The sequence below is a fragment of the Scyliorhinus canicula genome, chromosome 9, assembly GCF_902713615.1.
Source record: "Scyliorhinus canicula chromosome 9, sScyCan1.1, whole genome shotgun sequence".
Taxonomy (NCBI): domain Eukaryota; kingdom Metazoa; phylum Chordata; class Chondrichthyes; order Carcharhiniformes; family Scyliorhinidae; genus Scyliorhinus; species Scyliorhinus canicula.
The window spans coordinates 69,712,662-69,734,657 of NC_052154.1; the positions used below are offsets into that span (position 1 = coordinate 69,712,662).

Here is a 21,996-nt window from a genome sequence, read left to right on the forward strand (position 1 = left end):
CCCACCCTTCCACTTCCTCATCCAAGTAATTTATAAAAACCACAAAAAGCAGAGGTCCCAGAATAGATCCCTGCAGGACACCACTGGTCACTGGCCTACAGGCGGAATACTTTCCATCCACTACCACTCACTGTCTTCTTTTGGCCAGTCAATTCTGTATCCAGACAGCCAAATTTCCCTGTATCCCATGCCCCCTAACTTTCTGAATGAGCCTACCATGGGGAACCTTATCAAATGCCTTACTGAAATCCATATACACCACATCCACTGCACGACCTTCATCAATGTGTCTCGTCACATTCTCAAATAATTCAATGACGCTTGTGAGGCATGACCTGCCCCTCACAAATCCATGCTGACTATCTTTAATCAAACTATGTTTTTTGAAATAATCATAAATCCTAACTCTCAGAATCCTTTCCAATATTTTGCTCACCACAGACGTAAGACTGATGGGTCTGTAATTCCCAGGGATTTCCCTATTCCCTTTCTTGAACAGGGGAACAACATTCGCCTCCCTACAACTATCCTGAACTACTCCAAAGGAGAGTGTGGACGCAAAGATCACCGCCAATGGTGCAGCAATCTCCTCCCTCACTTCCTGTAGTAACTTTGGGTATATCCCATCCGGCCCAGGGGACTTATCTATCCTGATGATTTTCAAAATTTCCAGCACATCCTCCTTTTTAATATAAACCTATTTGAGTCTATTAACCTGGTTCACACTGTTCTCATGCGCAACAAGATCCCTCTCTCCGAGTGAAAATGCCAAGAGGCAGGAATCCAGTGCTGGTCAACTAAGTTCAGACAGTAATAATTAGGTGGGAGTTTGTATAGGACAGAACGTGTGTGTCTTTTGGACAAGTTGGAGTTTGTAGATGTGGCAGGTTGAAGACAGTAAGGTGGATAATTAAATTGGCTGAGGTAAGCATGGAGTGGAGCAATGTTGCATACATGGAAATGGGTCGAATGTAACATTTGAAACTCAGCGAAGGGTAATGCAGGATTTCTAAATCTCACACAGTTCAGCGTGAGTGGGTGACCTTTTAAATTAATTAAATTAAATTTTTACTCTAGTTCCTAGGAAAAATGACAATATAAAATCACGGGGCTGGATTCTCTGATTCTCAGGCTATATCCTGACGCCGTGGGAACGGTGGCCTTTTATGAATGAAAATTCAGTGCAAAACGGCCTCCGATCCTCCATTTGGCTGGAGGCTAACATGCAGGCAGCGTAGAGCATCAGGCTCCAGCTGCCGATACGGCCAGAGAATTGCCGAGTCCGTGGCCGTGCATGCGCACGGCGATGGCCTGCAGCGGCCGCGCCATGCAATATGCCATTGGCCGTAGGCGGACCCGGCCTGCCAAATAGTGTCCCCCCCCCTTGGCCAGCTCGTGACCCCGGATCACCCCCCCCAACAGGGCCCCCAGCCCCTGCCAAAGTGGATCAGCCCTCCCCCAACTGTGGCTGCGCTTGATTGAGTCCGCAGTCACCAGAGTTCCTGACAAGTAATACCATGTGAGTCCCACGACTTCGGAAACTCAGTCGGTTGAGGGTGGAGCATCAGGGGGAGGGCCTCAGGCGACGTCCTGAGGCCGTCGATATGGCACGCAGCGTACTCCTAGAGTACGCCGCTTTGGAGGGTGCGGAGCATCTCGAAAGTGGCACCGCCTGAGATTTCGGCGTGAACTTTGATTCTCCGGCCGATCGCCGAGTGCGATTTTGGCGTCGCCGACCCGCGAATCCCGCCCAAGGTGTCCATGATTTCTATCCTTTCCTGAACTCGAAGATCAAAGATGGGACTAAATTAGACAGTCTCTGAAAATGGATGTGCGGGATGTATGATGCACGTGCGATTCTCCCATTCCCATTCAATGTGACACAGTCAACTTGTCAACTTGATGCCATAAACTCAATACCATGATGGCAACCAGCCAAGCGCCAATCTGGATTTTCAGTGGCCACATGCCTCAGCAGGAGTGGCCAATCATGTGAAAGGCTGGCACAAGTTAATGCTAGAAAATATTGGAAATACTCAGTCGGTCAGGCTGCATCTGTGGAGACGGAAGCAAAGTTCTGGCCGATGTCCTTTCATCCAAACTCTGCTTCTCTGTCCACAGGTACTACCAGATCTGCTGAGTATTTCCAGCATTTCCTGTTTTCATTTCCAATTTAGTACTGTATTTCCTTTTATCTGAATTAAAGCTGGCATGCACTTAAAACCAGCCTGTCCCTCTCAAAGGGGGTGTGTATTTTGGCTGCCGCAGGTGGTAAAATCTTGGTTCAGGTCACTTTGACTTGGAAGAAGACTGATTAATGGCACAGCATGAGTAAGTGTGGCCTCAAAGGTGTACACTTGGCCTTGGCGGGGGGGGGGGGGGGGGGGGGGGGGGGAACGACAAAGGCATGGATGAGGGTTTTAGCAGTACATGAGGAGAGACGGGGTAAAGTCGGGCAATGATATGGGAGGTGGAAATACGTGGCCTAAGTCTTAGCACAAGTATGAGGTCGGAAAATCCCACCTCAAGGTTGGGAACAGAATGGTTTAATATCAGAGCATTGTCAGACAGAAAGATTGAGTCAATACTCAAGATTCATTGCCTCACCTCACCCTCACACACTTCGTACTCAGTGCCAGCTATTCAACCAGGACAACTGCATCACTCAAACACATTGCACCACACTCACTCACACACTTCCTCGCCTCTCTCAGGAAAAGATGATGCACAACAGGAGGCAGCTGGATGTAACCAGTGAGGGACAGGTGCTGCATGTCCCAACCCCTGTGAAGGAGATGGTGCATGCCAACATTGCAGCAGTCATTGCTGAGACTGCGAGGAGATTTCATCGAGGTGTTTAAAATCACGTGGGGTCCAATCAGACCAGATAAAGAGATGGGGTCAAAAACTGGAGAGCACCAATTTAAGGTGACTAGCGAAAGAACCAATGATACCATGAGGAAGAACATTTTTATGCAGCGAGAGGTTAAGATCTGGGATGGACTGCCTAACAGTGTGGTGGAGGCAGATTTATTCAGAGCTCTTGAAAGGACATTGGGTAAGCACCCTGTAAGGGACCTTCCTGTTAATTCCCTTATTTCCCCTTTCATTCATTTAGGGTCCATGGATGATTAACGGACATGTATTTTTAAGGCAAGCAGCAGAGAGAATGAGGACAATGAGGAGAGAGCACTCCGCTAGTCTCTGCTCATTTGAACAGGCGCTTCACACTTTTCGGCACCAGAGGGAGAGATGGGGTGAGATTCGGTTTGATCGTTTGGCTGGTGGGCAATGAATTGGCCCAAAAGGTCATACTCTGCATGGCAACAGGTGATGACTGGATCTCATCCCAGTGGAATCATTTTCAGAGCTCAGTTTGACTCCTGGCACAAGGACAAGGTCCTACTCTCTCCCCTTTTCTCCAGAAAGGCTACGCGTACTGCTTTCCTAGAACTCCAGAGAACCTGAATGAATGAATCTATAGGAAAACCATTACAGGCTGCAGACAAAGACAAAGACCTACTCTCTCGCCCCAGAAAGGCTGTGAGGGCTGTCTTTCTGAAACAACAAAGACTTGAATTAATCTGCAGTTAAAAAAAACCCCACAAACTCAAAGCAAAGCTTGAAGAGGGAGGAAGGTGCTGGAAACAACCGTCTGAAACAAAAACTCTTTTTCCTTTTACTTCTGATTCTTTTTACCCTTTTCTTCCCGTGTGTGGCTGTCTTGTGTGTAGAGAGTTGGGGGAAAGTTAAAGTGGGGAATTAGGGATGAGATAATAGTATTTGCTGCATATTTCATTACCGTTCTTGTTATTAATAAACAGTAATCGTGTTTACATTTACAAACTTGGTGACTTAATTATCTACTGAACATGTTTTTAGCTGTATGTATCTTAAACAGGGCATTAACTGCAACATTGAGCTCCAAAATGGCAGACCTGGACCAGGATTCTCACCTACCCGGCGGAGCGGAGGATCCCGGCGTACCGGAGTGGCGAGAACCACTCCGGCGACGGGCCTCCCCAAAGGTGCGGAATTCTCCGCACCTTTAGGGGCTAGGCCCGCGCCGAAGTGGCTCCCGCTCCGCCGACTGGCGGCAACAGCCTTTGGCACCCCGCCGACCGGCGTCGGGGCTGGCCGAAAGGCCTTCGCCAGTCGGCGTGAGTCCGCGCATGCACCGCAGTGTCAGCGGCCGCTGATGTCACCACCGGCGCATGCACGGTGGAGGGGGTCTCTTCCGCCTCCGCCATAGTGGAGGCCGTGGCGGCGGCGGAAGAAAAAGAATGCCCCCGTGGCACAGGCCTGCCTGCCGATCGGTGGGCCCCGATCGTGGGCCAGGCCACCGTGGGGGCACCCCCCAGGGCCAGATCACCCCCCCCCCCACCCTCCCTCCAGGACCCTGGGGCCCGCTCGTGCCCCTGCTCCTGCCGGCACCAGAGGTGGTTTAAACCACGTCGGCGGGAGAGGCCTGAGAGCGGCAGGACTTCGGCCCATCGCGGGCCGGAGAATCGCCGAGGGGGGGCCCGCCGACCGGTGCGGCGCGATACCCGCCCCTGCCAATTCCCGGCTGGCGGAGAATTCCGGCCACGGCGGCGGCGGAATTTACGAAGGCCCCGGGCGATTCCCCGACCCTGCGGGAGGTCGGAGAATTCCGCCCCGGTGTCAAATCAGCATTGCATACTGATGGGCGTCATAGAACATTACAGCGCAGTACGGGCCCTTCGGCCCTCGATGTTGCGCCGACCTGTGAAACCATCTGAAGCCTATCTGACCTACACTATTCCATTTTCATCCATATGTCTATCCAGTGACCACTTAAATGCCCTTAAAGTTGGCGAGTCTACTACTATTGCAGGCAGGGCGTTCCACACCCCTACTACTCTCTGAGTAAAGAAACTGCCTCTGACATCTGTCCTATATCTACCACCCCTCAATTTAAAGCTATGTCCCCTCGTGTTGGTCATCACCATCAGAGGAAAGAGACTCTCACTGTCCACCCTATCTAACCCTCTGACTATCTTATATGTCTCTATTAAGTCACCTCTCAGCCTTCTCCTCTCTAACGAAAACAACCTCAAGTCCCTGAGCCTTTCCTCGTAAGACCTTCCCTCCATACCAGGCACCATCCAGTAAACCATACCAGTAAATCTCCTCTGAACCCTTTCCAAAGCTTCCACATCCTTCCTATAATGTGGTCATTGTCTGCCTGTTCTGTAAACTTCCAGTGGATATTTACTGCGTGTATGTGCCAAGGCTTTCACTAATATGGCATTGCATGCTGGTTTGGCTCAGTGGGCTAGACAGCTGGTTTGTGATGCAGAACAAAGCCAGCAGCGCGGGTTCAATTCCCGTACCAGCTTACCCGGACAGGTGCCGGAATGTGGCAGCTAGGGGCTTTTCACAGTAACTTCATACTTGTGACAATAAAGGATTTTTATTATTATCATGCACAAATTTTGATCTCAGCATAGTGACGAAGAAAATGGCATCCAAATTTTGTGACACGTGTTTAAGCTGAAGTTTTTCACCAATTTTACATAGATTTTCCACATTGTGGAGAGGGATTGTACTTATCGGAAATCATAGGACATAGGAGCAGGAGATGGCCATTCAGCCCTCAACCCTCAATTATTCAGTAGAATCACGGCTGATCTCATTGTGATCTCAACTGCACTTTCCTGTCCCTCCCTCATAACCCTGGATTGCCTTGTCTATCAAAATCCTAACTAACCCTTCCTTGATTCCACAGACTAATGACCCACTGAGAAAGAAATTCTCTTCAACTCCATCTGAAAAGAAACTCTTATTCATAAACTGTTCTCGTTCACGTCCACCCCATCAGTGAAAAAAAAATCTCTTGGTATCTACCCTGTCAAGACTCCTCAGGATCTTCAATATATAACTGGTGGATGGAGGTTTGGGCTACCAGTCCGTTAACCACATTCAAATTAATGCATAAAGCTGATTGCATATTCCCACGGGCGGGGCTGGGAAACCCGCTATGGCTGGTGAGCAGAACCAGAGACCGTGGGCGGGTCTGCTGCCTGGCGCCGATCCCGTTTTTCAGCCAATGAGGGATTCTCCACCCAATTGGGATTCCTGGGACGGGATTCTCCACTTGCCGACGCCGATTTAGTGCGGAGAATCCCTTTTTATGACCGAATCGGGATGGCGTCCGTTTTCAGATGCTCCGCCCCCTCCAAACCAGCATCATCGGGGAGTACGCCACGCCTCATTGGGGAGGTCTCTGGACGTCACCTGAAGGCCCTCCCCCAATGCTCCTCCCCTGAAGGGCCGAGTTTCCAACGGTGGGGCACACGTTTGCTTTCAGTTTTCGGGACCTCGCGTGGTGGCTGCGGACTGTGCCGTGCCGGTGGCCCGGGGGGCTTCGTCGAGTGCTGGGGGTACTGGTGGGGGATGGTGAGGGAGAGTGTAAGGGGGAACAATCTGTCATGTCGGGTCCGCGCACGGCCGGCACGTGTTGTATGGCCCAATTGCTGCAGGTCGCCACCGTGCACCTGCATGGCCATTCTCCGGCCGTTATTGGCACGGGAGCCGGGAGTTCTACCTGGCACCGCTGCTAGCCCCTCACCAGTCCCGGAATCGGTGAGGGTTTGCGCCGATTTTGACGTTGTTAAACGGCACAGTTCCCACGCCGACGTTGGCATTTAGCCGCAGAATCGGAGAATCCAGCCCCTGATCTTAGCGGTGGAGAGCAGACAATTTCACCCTTCAACACCATGATGGCCAGGAATTTCCTTGAAGCTACTTCTGCTCTACTACCATAACTTCACCAGCCTTGTGCCAGAAACTCTGGTGACAGGCTTAGGTTGCACCTCCAGAAAGTTTACAACCTTGGAACGGGCTATTCTGAGGACACTCCCAGCATTATTGATGATTGTTATCCTCTCCAAGTTTAATAAGGAAATATCATGGCAGCTCACACTGTGATAGAACTAATAAGGATGGAACCAGTTCAAAGTAGGTGGACGATTTTGACACTCCTCACAACAGCAAGTACTAGTTATTGTAAGGGAAGTCATGCAACCGTGCTAAATAAATATCATTGCAAAACTGCCGGCACTGTCAAATGGAACAAGCACCTTTAGATGCAGGCCAGTGTTTAGATCTTGCTTGTGTTTTCTGGGGAAAGGAACTCAACACTAAGCTGGCAGTAAACAATGCAGATCAATATTTATATTCTAAAACTGATTTTAAGAAGCTCAGTTTTTGCGTACACACCAAACGGAAATGTTCCTTGAAAGAACTCTTAGCGACAGCAAATTTAGAAATATAAATCAATCATTTTGTTAATAATTTGAGACTAGGAACTGTAAAGGAGCAAAGGAATTGGAATTGTGAGAATGTACAGTAATCAGTGAACACGAGTGCGCAGGTACAAAAGGTTATTTAAAAAGCTAATAGGCCATTGGCCTTAACCTCAAATGGGCTACAATACCAAGGTGAGGATTTGATGCTTCAGTTGTACAGAGCTTTGGTCAGACTCCATCTTGTGTTCAGTTCTGGGTCGGTATTGCAGTGCAGGTTTACCAGAATGATGCCAGGGTAAAAGGGTTAAATCATGAAAACAGTTTGCATAAGCTGGTTCCTGGAATTGTTTGAGTTTTGATAGTTAACGGGTGATCTTAGACGTGCTGGTATAGTGAGAAGGGATTTTAATAAAGTAAATACAGAAAAGCAATTTGTTAGATCAGTGCAGGACAAAGGGGCACATCTTAAAATCAAAGCTGAGCCATTCAGCAGTAAAATCAGGAAACCCATTTTCAGATAAAGGGTGGTCTGAAACTCTCTCTCTTGCTCCCCCCCCCCCCCCAAAAAAACTGGATGTTTGGCCAATTGAAGCCTTCCAGGTAGTTTCGTAGATTTTTGTGGGGTAGGGATATCAAGTGATTTGGAACAATGCCGTGGGGCAGCACGGTAGCATAGTGGCTAGCACTGTGGCTTCACAGTGCCAGGGTCCCAGATTCGATTCCCTGCTGGGTCACTGTCTGTGTGGAGTCTGCACGTTCTCCCCGTGTCTGTGTGGGTTTCCTCCGGGTGCTCCAGTTTCCTCCCACAGTCCAAAGATGAGCAGGTTAGGTGGATTGGCCAAGCTAAATTGCTCTTAGTGTCCAAAAGGGTTAGATGGGGTTGTTGGGTTAGGGGGATAGGATGGCTCTCAGGGGGTCGGCAGAGTGGCAGGGGATAATGAGGGGACAGAGGGAGCATCGCGTGTCGCTCTATGCCGATGACCTCCTGCTGTATGTTTCAGATCCGTTGGAGAGTATGGGAAGGATTATGGGCCTGTTAGGGAGGTTTGGAGGGTTCTCCGGACATAAGCTGAATGTAGGGAAAAGCGAGGCATTCCCGGTGAATGAGCTGGCACAGCAGACCAATTTAGGGGGGGATGCCATTTACGGTAGCGAGGAACAGGTTTAGGTACTTGGGGATTCAGGTAGCGAGGAAATGGACGGGGCTCCATAAGTGGAGCTTAATGAAGCTGGTGGAGGAGGCCAGGAAGGATCTTAAGAGGTGGGATACACTGCACTGAATGGAGGAGGAACCTTGTATGGGGTCTAGTTTGAGGGCTATGGTGACGGCAGCATTGCCAATGACTCCGAGTAGGTATACAGGGACAGCAGCGGCCCTAGGGTTGCTGGCGCCCCGGGAAAGCTGAACTTCGGCGCCCTTACAAGTGCCAATTTTAAAGGCCTCCAGCGCTGCGCTCCATCACCTTTCCCCCGCTGCGGATAGCCTTTTCCTGCTCCCCTCGGCGGCCCTCCTCCCGCCGAGGACCCTCCGTGCAGCCACTGCCTCACACAGACACTGAGCAGCCGCCAACGGCTGAACCAGACCGGCAGGCGGCCGAGGCCAATCAACATGGCGGCTGCACAGGGGGCGGGGCCGGGGCTGAAGGAGCACCCCACGTGACTCTGGGCTGCGCGTGGGCAGCTACTGAGCATGCGTAGCTGCCATCAAGCGGAGGCAACATGTTGCAAATGCGCAGATCGTCCTTAGAATCTTACAACCTTTCGGCCACTGAATTAATTAGATTTGATTTATTGTCACCTGTACCATGAAACACATAGGACATACAGAAGTACATAATGCAAATACATAGACATAGACTTGATGGCGCCCCCTAGCACATGGCGCCCCGGGCGACTGCCCGAGGTGCCGGTACCTTGAGCCGGCCCTGTACAGGGAGCCCAGTGGTGCAGTCCATGTTGAAGATATGGAATCAGCTGAGGAGCCATTTTAGGGTGGAAGGGGTGTTGGTGCTAACGCCGCTGTGTAGAAATCATGGGTTTGAGCCGGGGGGGGGGGGGGGGGGGGGGTGGATAGTTTATACAGGAGGTGGAGGGAAGTGGGGCTGGTCAAGGTGAGGGATTTGTATTTGGAGGAAGGGTTTGCCAGTCTGGAGGAGCTTTGGGAGAGGGTAGAGCTGCCAAGGGGTAGTGAGTTCAGGTATCTACAGGTTAGGGACTTTGCACGAAAGGTCTGGAAGGGGTTCCCTAAATTGCTGGGATACACCCTGCTGGAGCGACTGCTGCTTCCGGATGTGGAAGGGGAGGGAAGAATTGGGGATATATACAAGTGACTGGGGGAGCAAGGAGGCCAGCGGATGGTGAAGATCAAGGAGAAATGGGAAGCGGAGTTGGGAATGGAGATCAATTGGGGAGTATGGAGTGAGGCACTGCGAGGGGTAAACGGGACCTCCTCTTGTGCAAGGATGAGCCTGATAGTTCAAGGTGGTGCACAGGGTGCATATGACTCGGGCGAGAATGAGTGGGTTCTTTCAGGGGGTAGCAGATGAGTGTGAGAGGTGTGGGCAGGGGCCAGCGAATCATGCGCACATGTTTTAGGCTTGTGAAAAATTGGAAAGATTTTGGGCGGGAGTATTCGGGGTTTTAGCCAGGATAGTGGAGGAGGGAGTGGATCCGGAACCTTTGGTGCCGATATTTGGGGTTTCAGGGAAGCCGGAACTCATGGAGAGGAGGAAGGCCGTGTCATGGCCTTCGCCTCTCTGATTGCACTGCGGCGGTCGGCATCGCCACCGGGGGTAGCAGCATGGTTAGGTGACCTGTACGACTTCCTGCGGTTAGAGAAGATAAAGTATGAGTTAAGGGCTCAGCAGGGGAGTTCAAGAAAAGGTGGGGGAGGTTTGTGACCTTATTTGAGGAGCTGTTCGTCGCAGGGAGGGTGGGTGGGTAATGGAGAGCGGGGGGTGGAAAAGGAGGAGAATCTGTACCAACTGTACAGTTGATTGTTGGGAAGAATGTTTCCCGGGGTGTTTATTTGTTGTAACCTACTTTAATACAAGTTTGAATAAAGTGCGTTTTTAAAAAATGGGTTAGGGGGATAGGGTGGAAGTGAGGGCTTAAGTGGGTGCAGACTCGATGGGTCGAATGGCTTCCTTCTGCACTGTATGTTCTATGTTCTATGTTAGCGGAATTACGTTACAAATCAGATTGCGAGGCGGAATACGCTCGAGGGCCTGGGAGGTCTGCTCCTTTTCCGCATCCTAACTTGCTGTTCATGCCCAATGCAGGTTCTGTGCTGCAGGTGGGGGAAGTCTTTCGACTGTCTCACTTCCTGACCAGAGTATACAGCCAAAGCCAGGAACAGAAAATGCTGGACAATCTCGGCAGCTCCGCTTTGAACAAGAGTAATCCAGACTCAAAACGTTAGCTCCATTCTCTCTCCCCACAGGTGCTGTCAGACCTGCTGAGATTGTCCAGCATTTTCTGTTTGGTGTTTCAGATACCAGCATCTGCAGTAATTTCCTTTTATCAGAGTACAGACCCTACTCGCCAAGCAGAGTGGAAGCTTTACAAAGAATGATTTGCCAGCTGTGAATTCATATGGTAACACAGTTCATAAAGATTAAGGCTATCTTTGAATGTCAAAGTCACCTGAAGAAGGAGCCGTGCTCCGAAAGCTCGTGTTTGAAACAAACCTGTTGGACTTTAACCTGGTGTTGTAAGACTTCTTACTGTATCTTTGAATGTAGTATCGATCCCATCTCTAAAATGGCTGTCATATGTTTTCTGTCCCAGGATATGGGTGGAAGCTGGTTATCAGATCGGTGTTTGACTCTTGTTTTTTGATCTTTCGCCCCCTGCTTTCTCTATTTTATTGACACTATTTGAACTTCCTCTGCTGTTCGTTTGGAGCCCCGAAACCCTGAATTTAACTCAGCCCAAATCTCCCGAGATTGGACGGGTTCTGATTGGATGCCCATTTTACATCATGCTCAGACACCCCACTCACGCTTCTCAAAATGCAAGTTTTTGATCTCAGCTGGACTGTCAGGAGTGAGCGCAATCAAGCAGAGGCATGAAGGCAGTCAGAAAGCAGGCAAAATTCCTCTCATAACACTTTAAACCAAAATGTAAAACTTAAAACAAGGGGGGTGGGGGAAAGAGAGGAGAGGTGCAATTTAACGGAAATGAAAACGCGTCTCGTGTCGAGTGTGTTTAGCCGGGTATTTCCCGGTGCTCGCAGCGCTGGGAAAGATCACACTATCTAACGGGACTCTGTTCGGCGTCTCAGCGGGGAACTTAGTCCCATTTCCTGCTTTGAGGAGCTCCGTCCGCCAGTGCAGGAAGAGATTGGGGTGCCATTTTTAAATAGCGGCCCAGTCTCGAGACCTCCCAACCTGACCCCCGGACGCTCTAATGCCCTAACCCATCTATCAGGCGACATCAAGCCACGCCACACCCCACCTATTAAGGGCACGGCACCCCGAGCTGGATCTCGGTGCGGACAAAATGCCGCCTGGGCACTGTGGCACTGCAAACCTGGCATCCTAGCAGTGGCTCTTCCAGGGTGCCCGGGTACTACCCTGCCCGGAGGCAAACCACTGCCCCATCCCCACCCCCCTCCCCCACCCGTCCCCCAAGTGCCGGCACGCCAGGCCCCCCCGTGTGGAGATCAGGACTAACCGATGCAGCGCTGTCTCCGAGGTGCAGGGATTAAATCCAGTGCCTTGGGTAACTCCGGCGAGTGCAGATCAATATGCAGATTATGCCAGATCTGGATTCTACCCCATTGTGGGTGGGGATCCCATTCGCAACGTCTCACGAGATCTGTTGGATCTCGTGACGTGTGGTGAGCCGGGCAAATGTTGCGAGAGGCCTTGAGAGATCTACTGGCCACATCAAGCCCTGGTTCAGGCATGGCACAGCCAATAGATTTTGCCCGAGATTTCCAACTTGTTCATTGGGCATAAAACTAGTATTTTGGGTAAGTTGCCCCGTTAGAGAACCTGCTAATTTTCATTTTCATTGGATGGCAATTAAAAATCTATCCAGGAATTGACATATCATCCCCTCACTAAAATTCTCGTGAAATTAAGCTATTTGTCTGTCCCTAAAGAATGGGTGAATAATCAAAATTATGATCACAGTTCATGAAAATTTTCTACACTATCCATCCCTGTTCTAAATCCCCTCAGTGCATTTTGTGTATTCACAAACATACATCTTCCATCAAAAAATTACACTTTAATGGTTTCAATCCTTTGTTTGTGTCCACATGTGCATATCTGTCGGGGTCTGTGCATGTGCAAAACTGCAATAGAAGTATATCAGGAAAGCTACCAGTTGTATTATAACAGTAAGTTCACTGCAAATTCAGCTTTCGCTTTATACTTTGCCAATTTTACAACAGCCAATGATTGCAAAAATAAAGTCCATGCAAATGTTTGACCAGCAATAATCTTAGCAGCGTTCGTATCTTTTAAAAGCTGTGAAACCACCCTAGCCAATCGACTACTTTTGCAGTGCTTCCAACGACACAGCAACCGATTATCCATCCAGTTTATACTGATCCAATTTACTTTCCCAATGAAGTCAATTCCATTGAACTGCACCCCGAGGGCCTTGGAACTGATCAGTGTCCTGGCCTACATTTACTCCTGAAACATTAACGCTAAAACAGATGATTTGGTCATAAGCCATGGCTGTTTGGGTTCGTGCTCAAAATGGCTGTTGTGTTTCTACATTAGAAGTGACTGCACTTCAAAAGTAATCCATTGGCTGCAAAGTGCTTTGGGAGATGACAAAAGTCACAAAGATTCTTTTCTTTAACTTGTATAGTATTTTGTACGCAGATTTTCATGCTGATTGCCAGAGACCAAGAAAACTAGTTATGGCATAAGTAAATGTCTTTCTGCTGACAACTAAAGCAGCAGCATAGGAAGGAACAGTGAATATTATTACACTGACGGGAAATAGGTTCCTGTTTGAGGAAAAGTCACACCGATCAAAATCGAGAAGCAGGCATGACACATTCAGGGTCTTTATTTTTATACATGTTCTTTTTTTTTTGCAAGCTCTTTGTGATCTGGCATATCATGGCTCAGATTCTCAATTCAGAAAAAATACTCAAATAACTCAATAATTTGGAAGGTGAGTGAATGGGCCTTTGAAAATAAGGAGCTTTGTGAAGAGAACTGGAATTTACCATGGCAACTGCATCTGCTTACGTCAGCCTCATTTTGCATTAAGGTCACAGAATAAATTCTTTTCCACATGAAAAGGAACATTTTTTTGTCACTTTTGACCATATTGTATTACCGATCGTACAAAAAGCATTTAGTCTGGTGAGTGTCAGACCAGCATTAGAATCTTTACTCTTTACCAACGTATGGCTTTTTGGACGTCATGATTCCTCCTGCTCCTCCTCCTCCTCCTCCCCCCCCCCCCCCCCCCCCCCCGACTCCTCCTTATCCTTTATTAACTCCTACCCTGTTGTGCAGTAGCAGTTTTACTGTACATCATTGTAACAATTTGTGACACAATCCATTTTCCAAGATGTCGGAGTAGGCATTTTAGATGCATGGAGGCATTTTTCTGTGGTACACAATATTTCATGTAAGAGAATATACTTCATTGCGTTGGACTGAAAATTGTAATGGTGAATCATGTACACTGTGGTAATTTCTTATAATTGCTGGTTTCTTGCTGTATTTCTTTGAGTCTAGAAATTACTGTTTGCAATTTGAGTCTGCAATTCCTTCTGTCTGCTATTATAACACAAGTGTAAATCCATTTATTTAAACTTTTCAAACACATCGGTTTAAAATAAAGAGAGAAAGAACTTTCAGACAAACCCATTTAACATTTGGCTGCTAACAACATCTACAGCAGTTTCTAGGCTACAGTCTGAAAAATTAATCACTGATAATATTAAAGTGTAAAATGTGTTTGGCTGCAGTGACTACGACAAGACCTTCTTACCATCATCACAAGGTATCTCTACCTCATGGAATTTGATAGCTTCCGCTCAAGTCAGGCCTCTTACCCTTAAAAAATAAAAATGATGTTCACTCAGTTTTGGAGATCTTATGGCAACAGTGGTGGCCACTTTTTAAAATAATAATAATCTCTACAAGTGTCACAAGTAGGCTTACATTAACACTGCAATGAGGTTATTGTGAAAAGCGCCTGTTCGGCAACACAGGGAGAATTCAGAATGTCCAATTCACCTAACAAGCAAATTTTCAGGACTTGTGGGAGGAAACGGGAGTGTCCGGAGGAAACCCACGCAGACACGGGGAGAACGTGCAACTCCACACATACAGTGAACCAAGCCGGGAATCGAACCCGGGTCCCTGACGCTGTGATGCAACAGTGTTGACCACTGCGCTACCGTGCCACCCATTGAATGATTGGCAACAAGTTGCAACCAGTCATGAAAGTCAATGCTGCAGTGCTTCGAAAGGAGCTTCAGACTAACTTTGTAGCATTTCTTTGCCCTTCCCATTATCATTGGTCATTTGAGAGTTGAGAAAACAGGACCAGACGCTGGAGAATATTTTCCATCCAGATACAGTTGGCTTTGCAGGAGTTTTGCCTGAATGCCTATGGAGCGCTTATGTGTCGCTGATATGCAGCCCAGTCTCACTACAGTACAAGAGTGTGGTGACGACAAGTGCGCTCGTACACTAGGACTTATATTAACTTGCAGAGGTGTTTATTGTCAAATACTCACTGCCACAGTTTGTAGAAGGCTGAGGTGACATAGCTAGTCCAGTGTTGGATCTTCTTGTCAATGGAGGTCTTTTGAGACAGATGGCTGTTAAGGTATGGGAAGTGCTGAAAATATTCAAGAGTCTCTCCTTCAACATATAGACCAGAATTCTCCGGCCGTTCGCTGCCAGCGAGTTTCTGTGGTCCCACCGGGAGCGCACCCCCTCCCGCGGGTTTCTGGACAGCATGGGGTGGTTTCAATGAGAATTCCCATTGACAGTGGCAGGAACTGAGAATCCCGCTCCCAGTGAATGCCACAGAGTCTCCTGCCACCGAGAAACACATGATGGGAGGCCGGAGAATCCATTCCCCAGTTTTCCATGCTGTTAAACGTAGCACACAAAGGAAATCTTGGGCAGGATTCTGCGAAAACTGGCGGGGTGGGCAATGCTGGCATGAAGGAGTGGCGTGAACCACTCCGGAGTTGGGCAGCCCCAAAGGTGCGGAATCCTCCGCACCTTCAGGGGCTAGGCCGGTGTTTGCGCTGCGTCGGCCGGCGTGGAAAGGCTTGGCGCCACGCCAACTGGCGCCGAAGGGCCTCCGCCAGCGGCACGTGTGCTGGGGTCATCCCAGCGCATGCACAGGGGGGTTCATCTCCACGTCGGCCATCGTGGACTGTTACAGCAGCCGACGCGGAGGAATAGAGTGCCCTCACGGCACAGCCAGCGCGCGGATCGGTGGGCTCCAATCGCGGGCCAAGTCACCGTGGGGGCACCTCCTAGGGCCAGATCCCACCCCCCCCCCCCTCCCCCCCCCCAAGGACCCCGGAGGCCGCCCGTGGAGCCAGGTCCGGCCGGTAAGTACCTGTTGGAATTTACGCCGGCGGGACTGGCCGTAAACGGGCGGCCATTTGGCCCATTGAGGGCCGGAGAATCGCCGGGGGGGCCCGCTGCCAGCGGTCGCCGACCGACGCGCCGTGATTTCTGCCCCCGCCAAATCACCGGCACCGGAGAATTCAGCAGCCGGCAGGGGCGGAACTCACGCCGCCCCCTGGCGATTCTCCGACCCGGCGGAGGGTTGGAGAATTCCGCCCCTTATCTCAGTGTAACATTGAAAATTCAAATAAAATAAAAGTGTGGTGTCAGAACCCTGGTATCAAGAAGAATAGACTAAATCATGCTGCAATGTTTGGCTACGGACTCCCAAATCTGGGTCCTATTTTACGATGGTTCTGTTAAACTAACAACTTCCTGGTCCATGTCAGAGCCTGTGGAATGTTTACTCAAAATTATCTTCACAGATTCTACATCCAGATGGGTATCATTTAATCCAGTGCAGTGCGAGTTTGAAAATCTTCACATTAATGATGGGGGCTGTGAGCTTCCCCACCAGCAACCTACCAGCACCCTAAACAGGGAATTTCAAAGACAGCTCTATGTATTGCCAAGCTGACAATTGGAAAGATTCGTACCTCTGTCGAGCTGTTCGCCTCAGACATCTTGGCAACTGTCGTCTGGCTCTCTCCGATAAAGTCATGTCCACCGTCATTATCATAGTCATAACACAAAATCTGGTTCAGGGAAAACACAAACATGTCACGTTAACACCTGAACTGCTGCCAAATTTCAGTCAAAAGATTAACCAGCATTGAGCCTGTGTGGATGACGCACAGAAGAATGACAAAAGATACTTCACAAGCCATTTTTCACTGCCTATTACTTACTTTTTCATTACTTCATTCATTTACAGAATCTTATGATTGTCCCTCTGCTAGTTAATTGAAAGAACAACCTAATTAGGGGCTGGTTTAGATCACTCGGCTAAATCGCTGGCTTTTAAAGCAGACCAAGCAGGCCAGCAGCACGGTTCGATTCCCGTACCAGCCTCCCCAGACAGGCGCCGGAATGTGGCAACTAGGGGCTTTTCACAGTAACTTCATTGAAGCCTACTCGTGACAATAAGCGATTTTTATTTTCATTTTATTTTTCATTAGTCCAACTTGCCCAGTCTTTCCCCTTAGCCCTGCAAATCTTTCCTTCTCATGTATTTATTCAATTTATTTTTGTCAGTTATTATTGAACCTGCTTCCATGCCCTCTCTGGCAATGTATTGCAGATCACAACTCTACTTGCGCCCCCTTTAGTCCTTTTCCAATTTTTAAAAATCTGTTTCCTCTGACTACTTACCATCCTGATATTGGGAACAGTCTCTCCTTACGTTCTCCATCAAAATCTTTCCTATGGCCATTAGCGTGCTTTATTTCCCATGGGATATGAAACTGCACAATACCCTCTGAGGTTTGTGCTTATTCCCCTTTCACACAGAAAGTGTGCGGTAGCAGTCCTGCCCAGACATTGCAGACAAAATAGGAGTAGTAGGCTATTCAGCCCCTCAAGACTGTTCTGCAAATTGGCAGCAAAACATGACAGGAGAAAAGGGGAGGTCCCCTTCCGATGAAATGTTAAACCTGTCCCATGTTAATGGACAAAGAGTTGCTGCTGCATTATTCAAAGAAGAGCAGGGGAGCTGTTCTTGGTGTTCTTGGTCACTATTAAATTGGTGTTTGCGAGAGGTTGCAGTATGCAAATTGGCTGGCCCATTTCCTATATTACAATATTAATGAGCCCCAGCAAAACGAAAACTCTCCGCTGGTTGCAGTCATATCTAGCACAAGGGAAGATGGTTGTGGTGGTTGGAGGTCAGCACGAGGACATTATGGCAGGAGTTCCTCAAGGTAGTGTCCTATGTCCAACCATCTTCAGCCTCTTCATCAATGACCGTCCCTTCATCATAAGGTCGGAAGTGGGGATGTTCACTGATGACTGTACAACGTTCTGTACCATTTGCGACTCCTCAGATACTAAAGGAGTCCATGTCCAAACGCAGCAAGACCTGGACAATATGGAGGCTTGGGCTGATAATTGGAAAGTAACATTCCTGCCACACAAATGTTAGGCAATGACCATCTCCAACAAAAGAGGATGCAACCATCATCCCTTGACAATCAATGGCATTACCATTGCTTAATCCCCCATTATCAACGTCCTGGGGTTATCATTAAACATAAACTGAACTGGACCAGCCATATAAATACTGTGGCTACCAGAGCAGATCAAAGACTTGGCAAGTAACTCAACTCCTTACTCCCCAAAGTCTGTCCACCATCTACAAGGCACAAGTCAGGTAATGGAATACTCTCCAGTTGCCTAGATGAGTACAGTTCCAACAACACTCAAGAAGCTCAACGTCATCCAAAACAAAGTAACCTGCTTGATTGCTCCCCCTTCCACAAATATTCAATCCCTCCACCACCGATGAACAGTGGCAGCAGTGTGTACCATCTACAAGATGCACTGCTGGAACTCACCAAAGCTCCTTCGGCAGCACCTACCAAACCCATGGCCATGACTATCTCAAAGGACATGGGCAGTAGATACCTGGGAACACCACCACCTGGAAGTTCCCCTCTGAGCCACTCACCATCCTGACTTGGAGATTTATCACCATTCCTTCGCTGTCACTGGGGCAAAATCCTGGAATTTCCTCACTAACATACACCTCAAAGGCTGCAGCGGTTCAAGAAGACAGCTCACCACCACCATCTGAAGGGCAACGAGAGTTGGGCAATAAATACTGGCCTAGCCAGCAATGCCCATATTCCGTAAAAAAAAATTTTTTAAAGTGTATAAACGGCAACAACCTTCACTAGTTTGAAAGTGCTTGGTGTCAGCCGGAGGTCCTGGAAGGTGCTATATAAATGCAATACCTTAATTTCTTTCTCTAAGCCAGTTCAAAATCTTTTGTGAGACCGGGAAGAGCGTAGGAGCTATCGAGGGATTCTGGGCCTTTGATGCCTCCTGGTATCCCTCCATTCTCACTGAAGTTGAGATTGCCAACTTGCGTGTTGCTTCATCAGTCTGGAACATTCTGCTCTGAATGCTTCAGCACCCTGGCCACTGGATCAATCTCTGAATATTTCTTTTTATAATCACAGTTTAAAATAAGTATGATTACTGGGGCTGTGCTTAGCTGATATGTATAGAGAAAAATAAATGCGGATACATGCATGATTGAAGTCAAGGGCATCTATTCTCACCTCTCCTCTGATATTCAGCTCTCACACCTATGCGTGGATCAAGGCTGTGATGAAGTCAAAAGTTGAGTGGGTCTGGCAAAATGTGAGTTGAGCATTATTGGAACATGGGAACAGGATTGGGCCATTCAGCTTCTTAAGCTTGATCTGCCATTTGATTAGATCATGGCTGATCTATACCTCAGCTAAATCCTCCTGCCTATGTTCCAAATCCTTTAAAACCATGCCCAATAAAATCCATCTATCTTTGTTTTAAAATTTTCAACTGACCCTCAGTCTCATGAGTTTTTTGGGGGGCAGGCAGTTCCAGATTTCCACTCCCCTTTGTGAAAACATGCTTGCCAATGTCACCTCTGAATGGCAACAATGAAGAGGTCAGGCGTTTGTTGGTGTTACCAATGATGACTCTTTCTGTCACTTCACTAACAATTGTGGGGGAGCAAAGGGTGACTAATGGGACGGTAATTGGATTAAACACATCCTGGTCTTGTGGATAAGAAATACCTGGGCATTTTTTCACATAACCATATAGATGTCAGCGCTGTAGCTGGTTTACACTGAAATAAGTCAACATTTCCTGTAAAGGTTTTTGAGTGCGTGGGTGATGTCACTAAATGTGGTTAAGATCTGGAATGCACTGCCTGAGAGTGTGGTGCAGGCAGATTCAATTGTGACTTTCAAAATGGAATTACAATTACCTGCAGAGAAATAAACTGTAGCGCTACAAAGTAATTGCAGGGGAGTGAGGCCAACTAAATAACTTTCAGAAAGTCAACATGTACACAATGGGACAAATGGCCTCCCTTGTGCTGTACTCCTCTATTTATCCTTCCAGTACTAAGTCCCATGGCAGGGACAGGTATGGGGAGAATTTCCTGTTGCGAAGGCCACCAGGAATTCATGCTAAATTGCGTGACCCCCGGCCTCATTAATGATGCAATCAGAGGTTTCCAATTATTTTTCCACAGTGGGGAAGGCGAATGACGCACGGTCATATCCGGGCACCATATTTCAAAGGCACATGGGCAGCAACATACCCACCACATTGACTGAGGAAATGGCCAGAAGGAGAAACGGAGATCCGGCGCACAATTTCAGCGATGCCTCCCTTGAAAAGCAACTGGAGACCAGGAGGAGCGTCCTCTTTCCAGCCAATGGGAGGAGGAAGGTGAGCAGGTGAGTAGTGCTGAGGAAGTGGGGAGGCTGCAGAAGGATCTAGACAGTTTGGGAGAGTGGTGCAGGAAATGGCTGATGCATTTCAACGTGAGAAAATGTGAGGTCTTGCACTTTGGAAAAAAGAATCCAAGCATAGACTACTTTCTAAACGGTGAGAAAATTCATAATGCCAAAGTACAAAGGGATCTGGGAGTGCTAGTCGAGGATTCCCTAAAGGTAAACATGCAGGTTGAATCCGTGATTAAGAAAGCGAATGCTATGTTGTCATTTATCTCAAGAGGGTTGGAATATAAAAGCAGCGATGTGCTACTGAGCCTTTATAAGGCTCTGGTTAGGCCCCATTTGGAGTACTGTGTCCAGTTTTGGGCCCCACATCTCAGGAAGGACATACTGGCACTGGAGCGTGTCCAGCGGAGATACACACGGATGATCCCTGGAATGGCGGGGTCTAGCATATGAGGAACGGCTGGCGTTCCTGGGATTGTATTCATTGGAGTTCAGAAGGTTAAGGGGAGATCTAATAGAAACTTACAAGATAATACATGGCTTAGAAAGGATGGACGCAAAGAAACTGTTTCCGTTAGGCGAGGAGTCGAGGACCCGTGGGCACAGCCTTAGAATTAGAGGGGGTAAATTCAAAACAGAAATGCGGAGACATTTCTTCAGCCAGAGAGTGGTGGGCCTGTGGAATTCATTGCCGCAGAGTGCAGTGGAGGCCGGGACGCTAAATGGCTTCAAGGCAGAGATAGATAAATTCTTGATGTCGCGAGGAATTAAGGGCTATGGGGAGAATGCTGGGAGGTGGAGTTGAAATGCCCATCAGCCATGATTGAATGGCGGAGTGGACTCGATGGGCCGAATGGCCTTACTTCCACTCCTATGTCTTATGGTCTTATGGTCTTATGGTCAACCCTGCAATGAGAGCAAGTCTCCAGGGAAGTTACTGCTCAGGACCTCCAGCAGAGCACTGCCTGCAATGCAAGAAGCAGATTAATAACCTAATCCACTCCGCCAGGGTAAGTGGATCCTCAACTGCTCACACTCACCTCAAAGACTGGTACAGGGGGCATGGGCCTCAGTGGCAATTTGATAACATGATGCTTCGGCCCCACTCCAGTCCATCTGGGTTATTTCTAAGACTGGGAGCATGAGGTCTTCTTTAGCTAAGTGGTGACATGTACATGCCATGTTGGTCCAGATGTGTTCCGGACTGGCGTGATTTCCCACTGGCAGCGTGGATTAAGGGCACAGGGGGTCATGATACTGGTCAGGCCTTCATCTGTATCCCATTAGTGGCATGCAAATCATTTCCCTGGTGGGTACTGTGACCCGCCATGGTGACCGGGAACAGGCGATCCCGTGTCATCATTTTCCGCCGGTAGAAAACTTTTTGAGCTCCCGCCACATTGTTCCACCAGTCCGCCATTAAACCTGCCACAGGGAGGGATGGAAAATTCCACCCTTATCATTCTGAAAGTGTTAGCCCTTTAACAATTTTTGTACAGGTGTGCATGTGTGGTAATTTAAAGGGGCCACATGGCCGCAATCTTCGAGAGAACATTGAGATAAAAATTGGTTCAAGTGAATCCAGCTGGAAGTTTGAAAATCCAGCCTGTTGGCTCTTGTTCCTCTTCAGAGATGCTAACTGACAGGCTGAGCATTTCTGGCATTTTCTGTTTTTATTTCAGATTTCCGCCATCTGTAGTACTTCTTTTTGTATTAAAAATGCATGCTGCGTCCAGAAAGTAA

At 48.5% G+C, this 21,996-nt stretch overlaps 1 protein-coding gene across 3 annotated transcripts in view; it reads right to left on the minus strand.

Moving 5' to 3' along the window:
- cpne2 (copine II) overlaps positions 1-21,996 on the minus strand; it is a 360,136-nt gene that overhangs the window by 268,578 nt on the left and 69,562 nt on the right. For all 3 annotated transcript variants that reach the window (XM_038806867.1, XM_038806868.1, XM_038806869.1), the window contains exon 8: positions 16,450-16,548. In XM_038806867.1, coding sequence (XP_038662795.1) covers positions 16,450-16,548 — 99 coding nt within the window. The remainder of the gene's footprint in view (positions 1-16,449; positions 16,549-21,996) is intronic.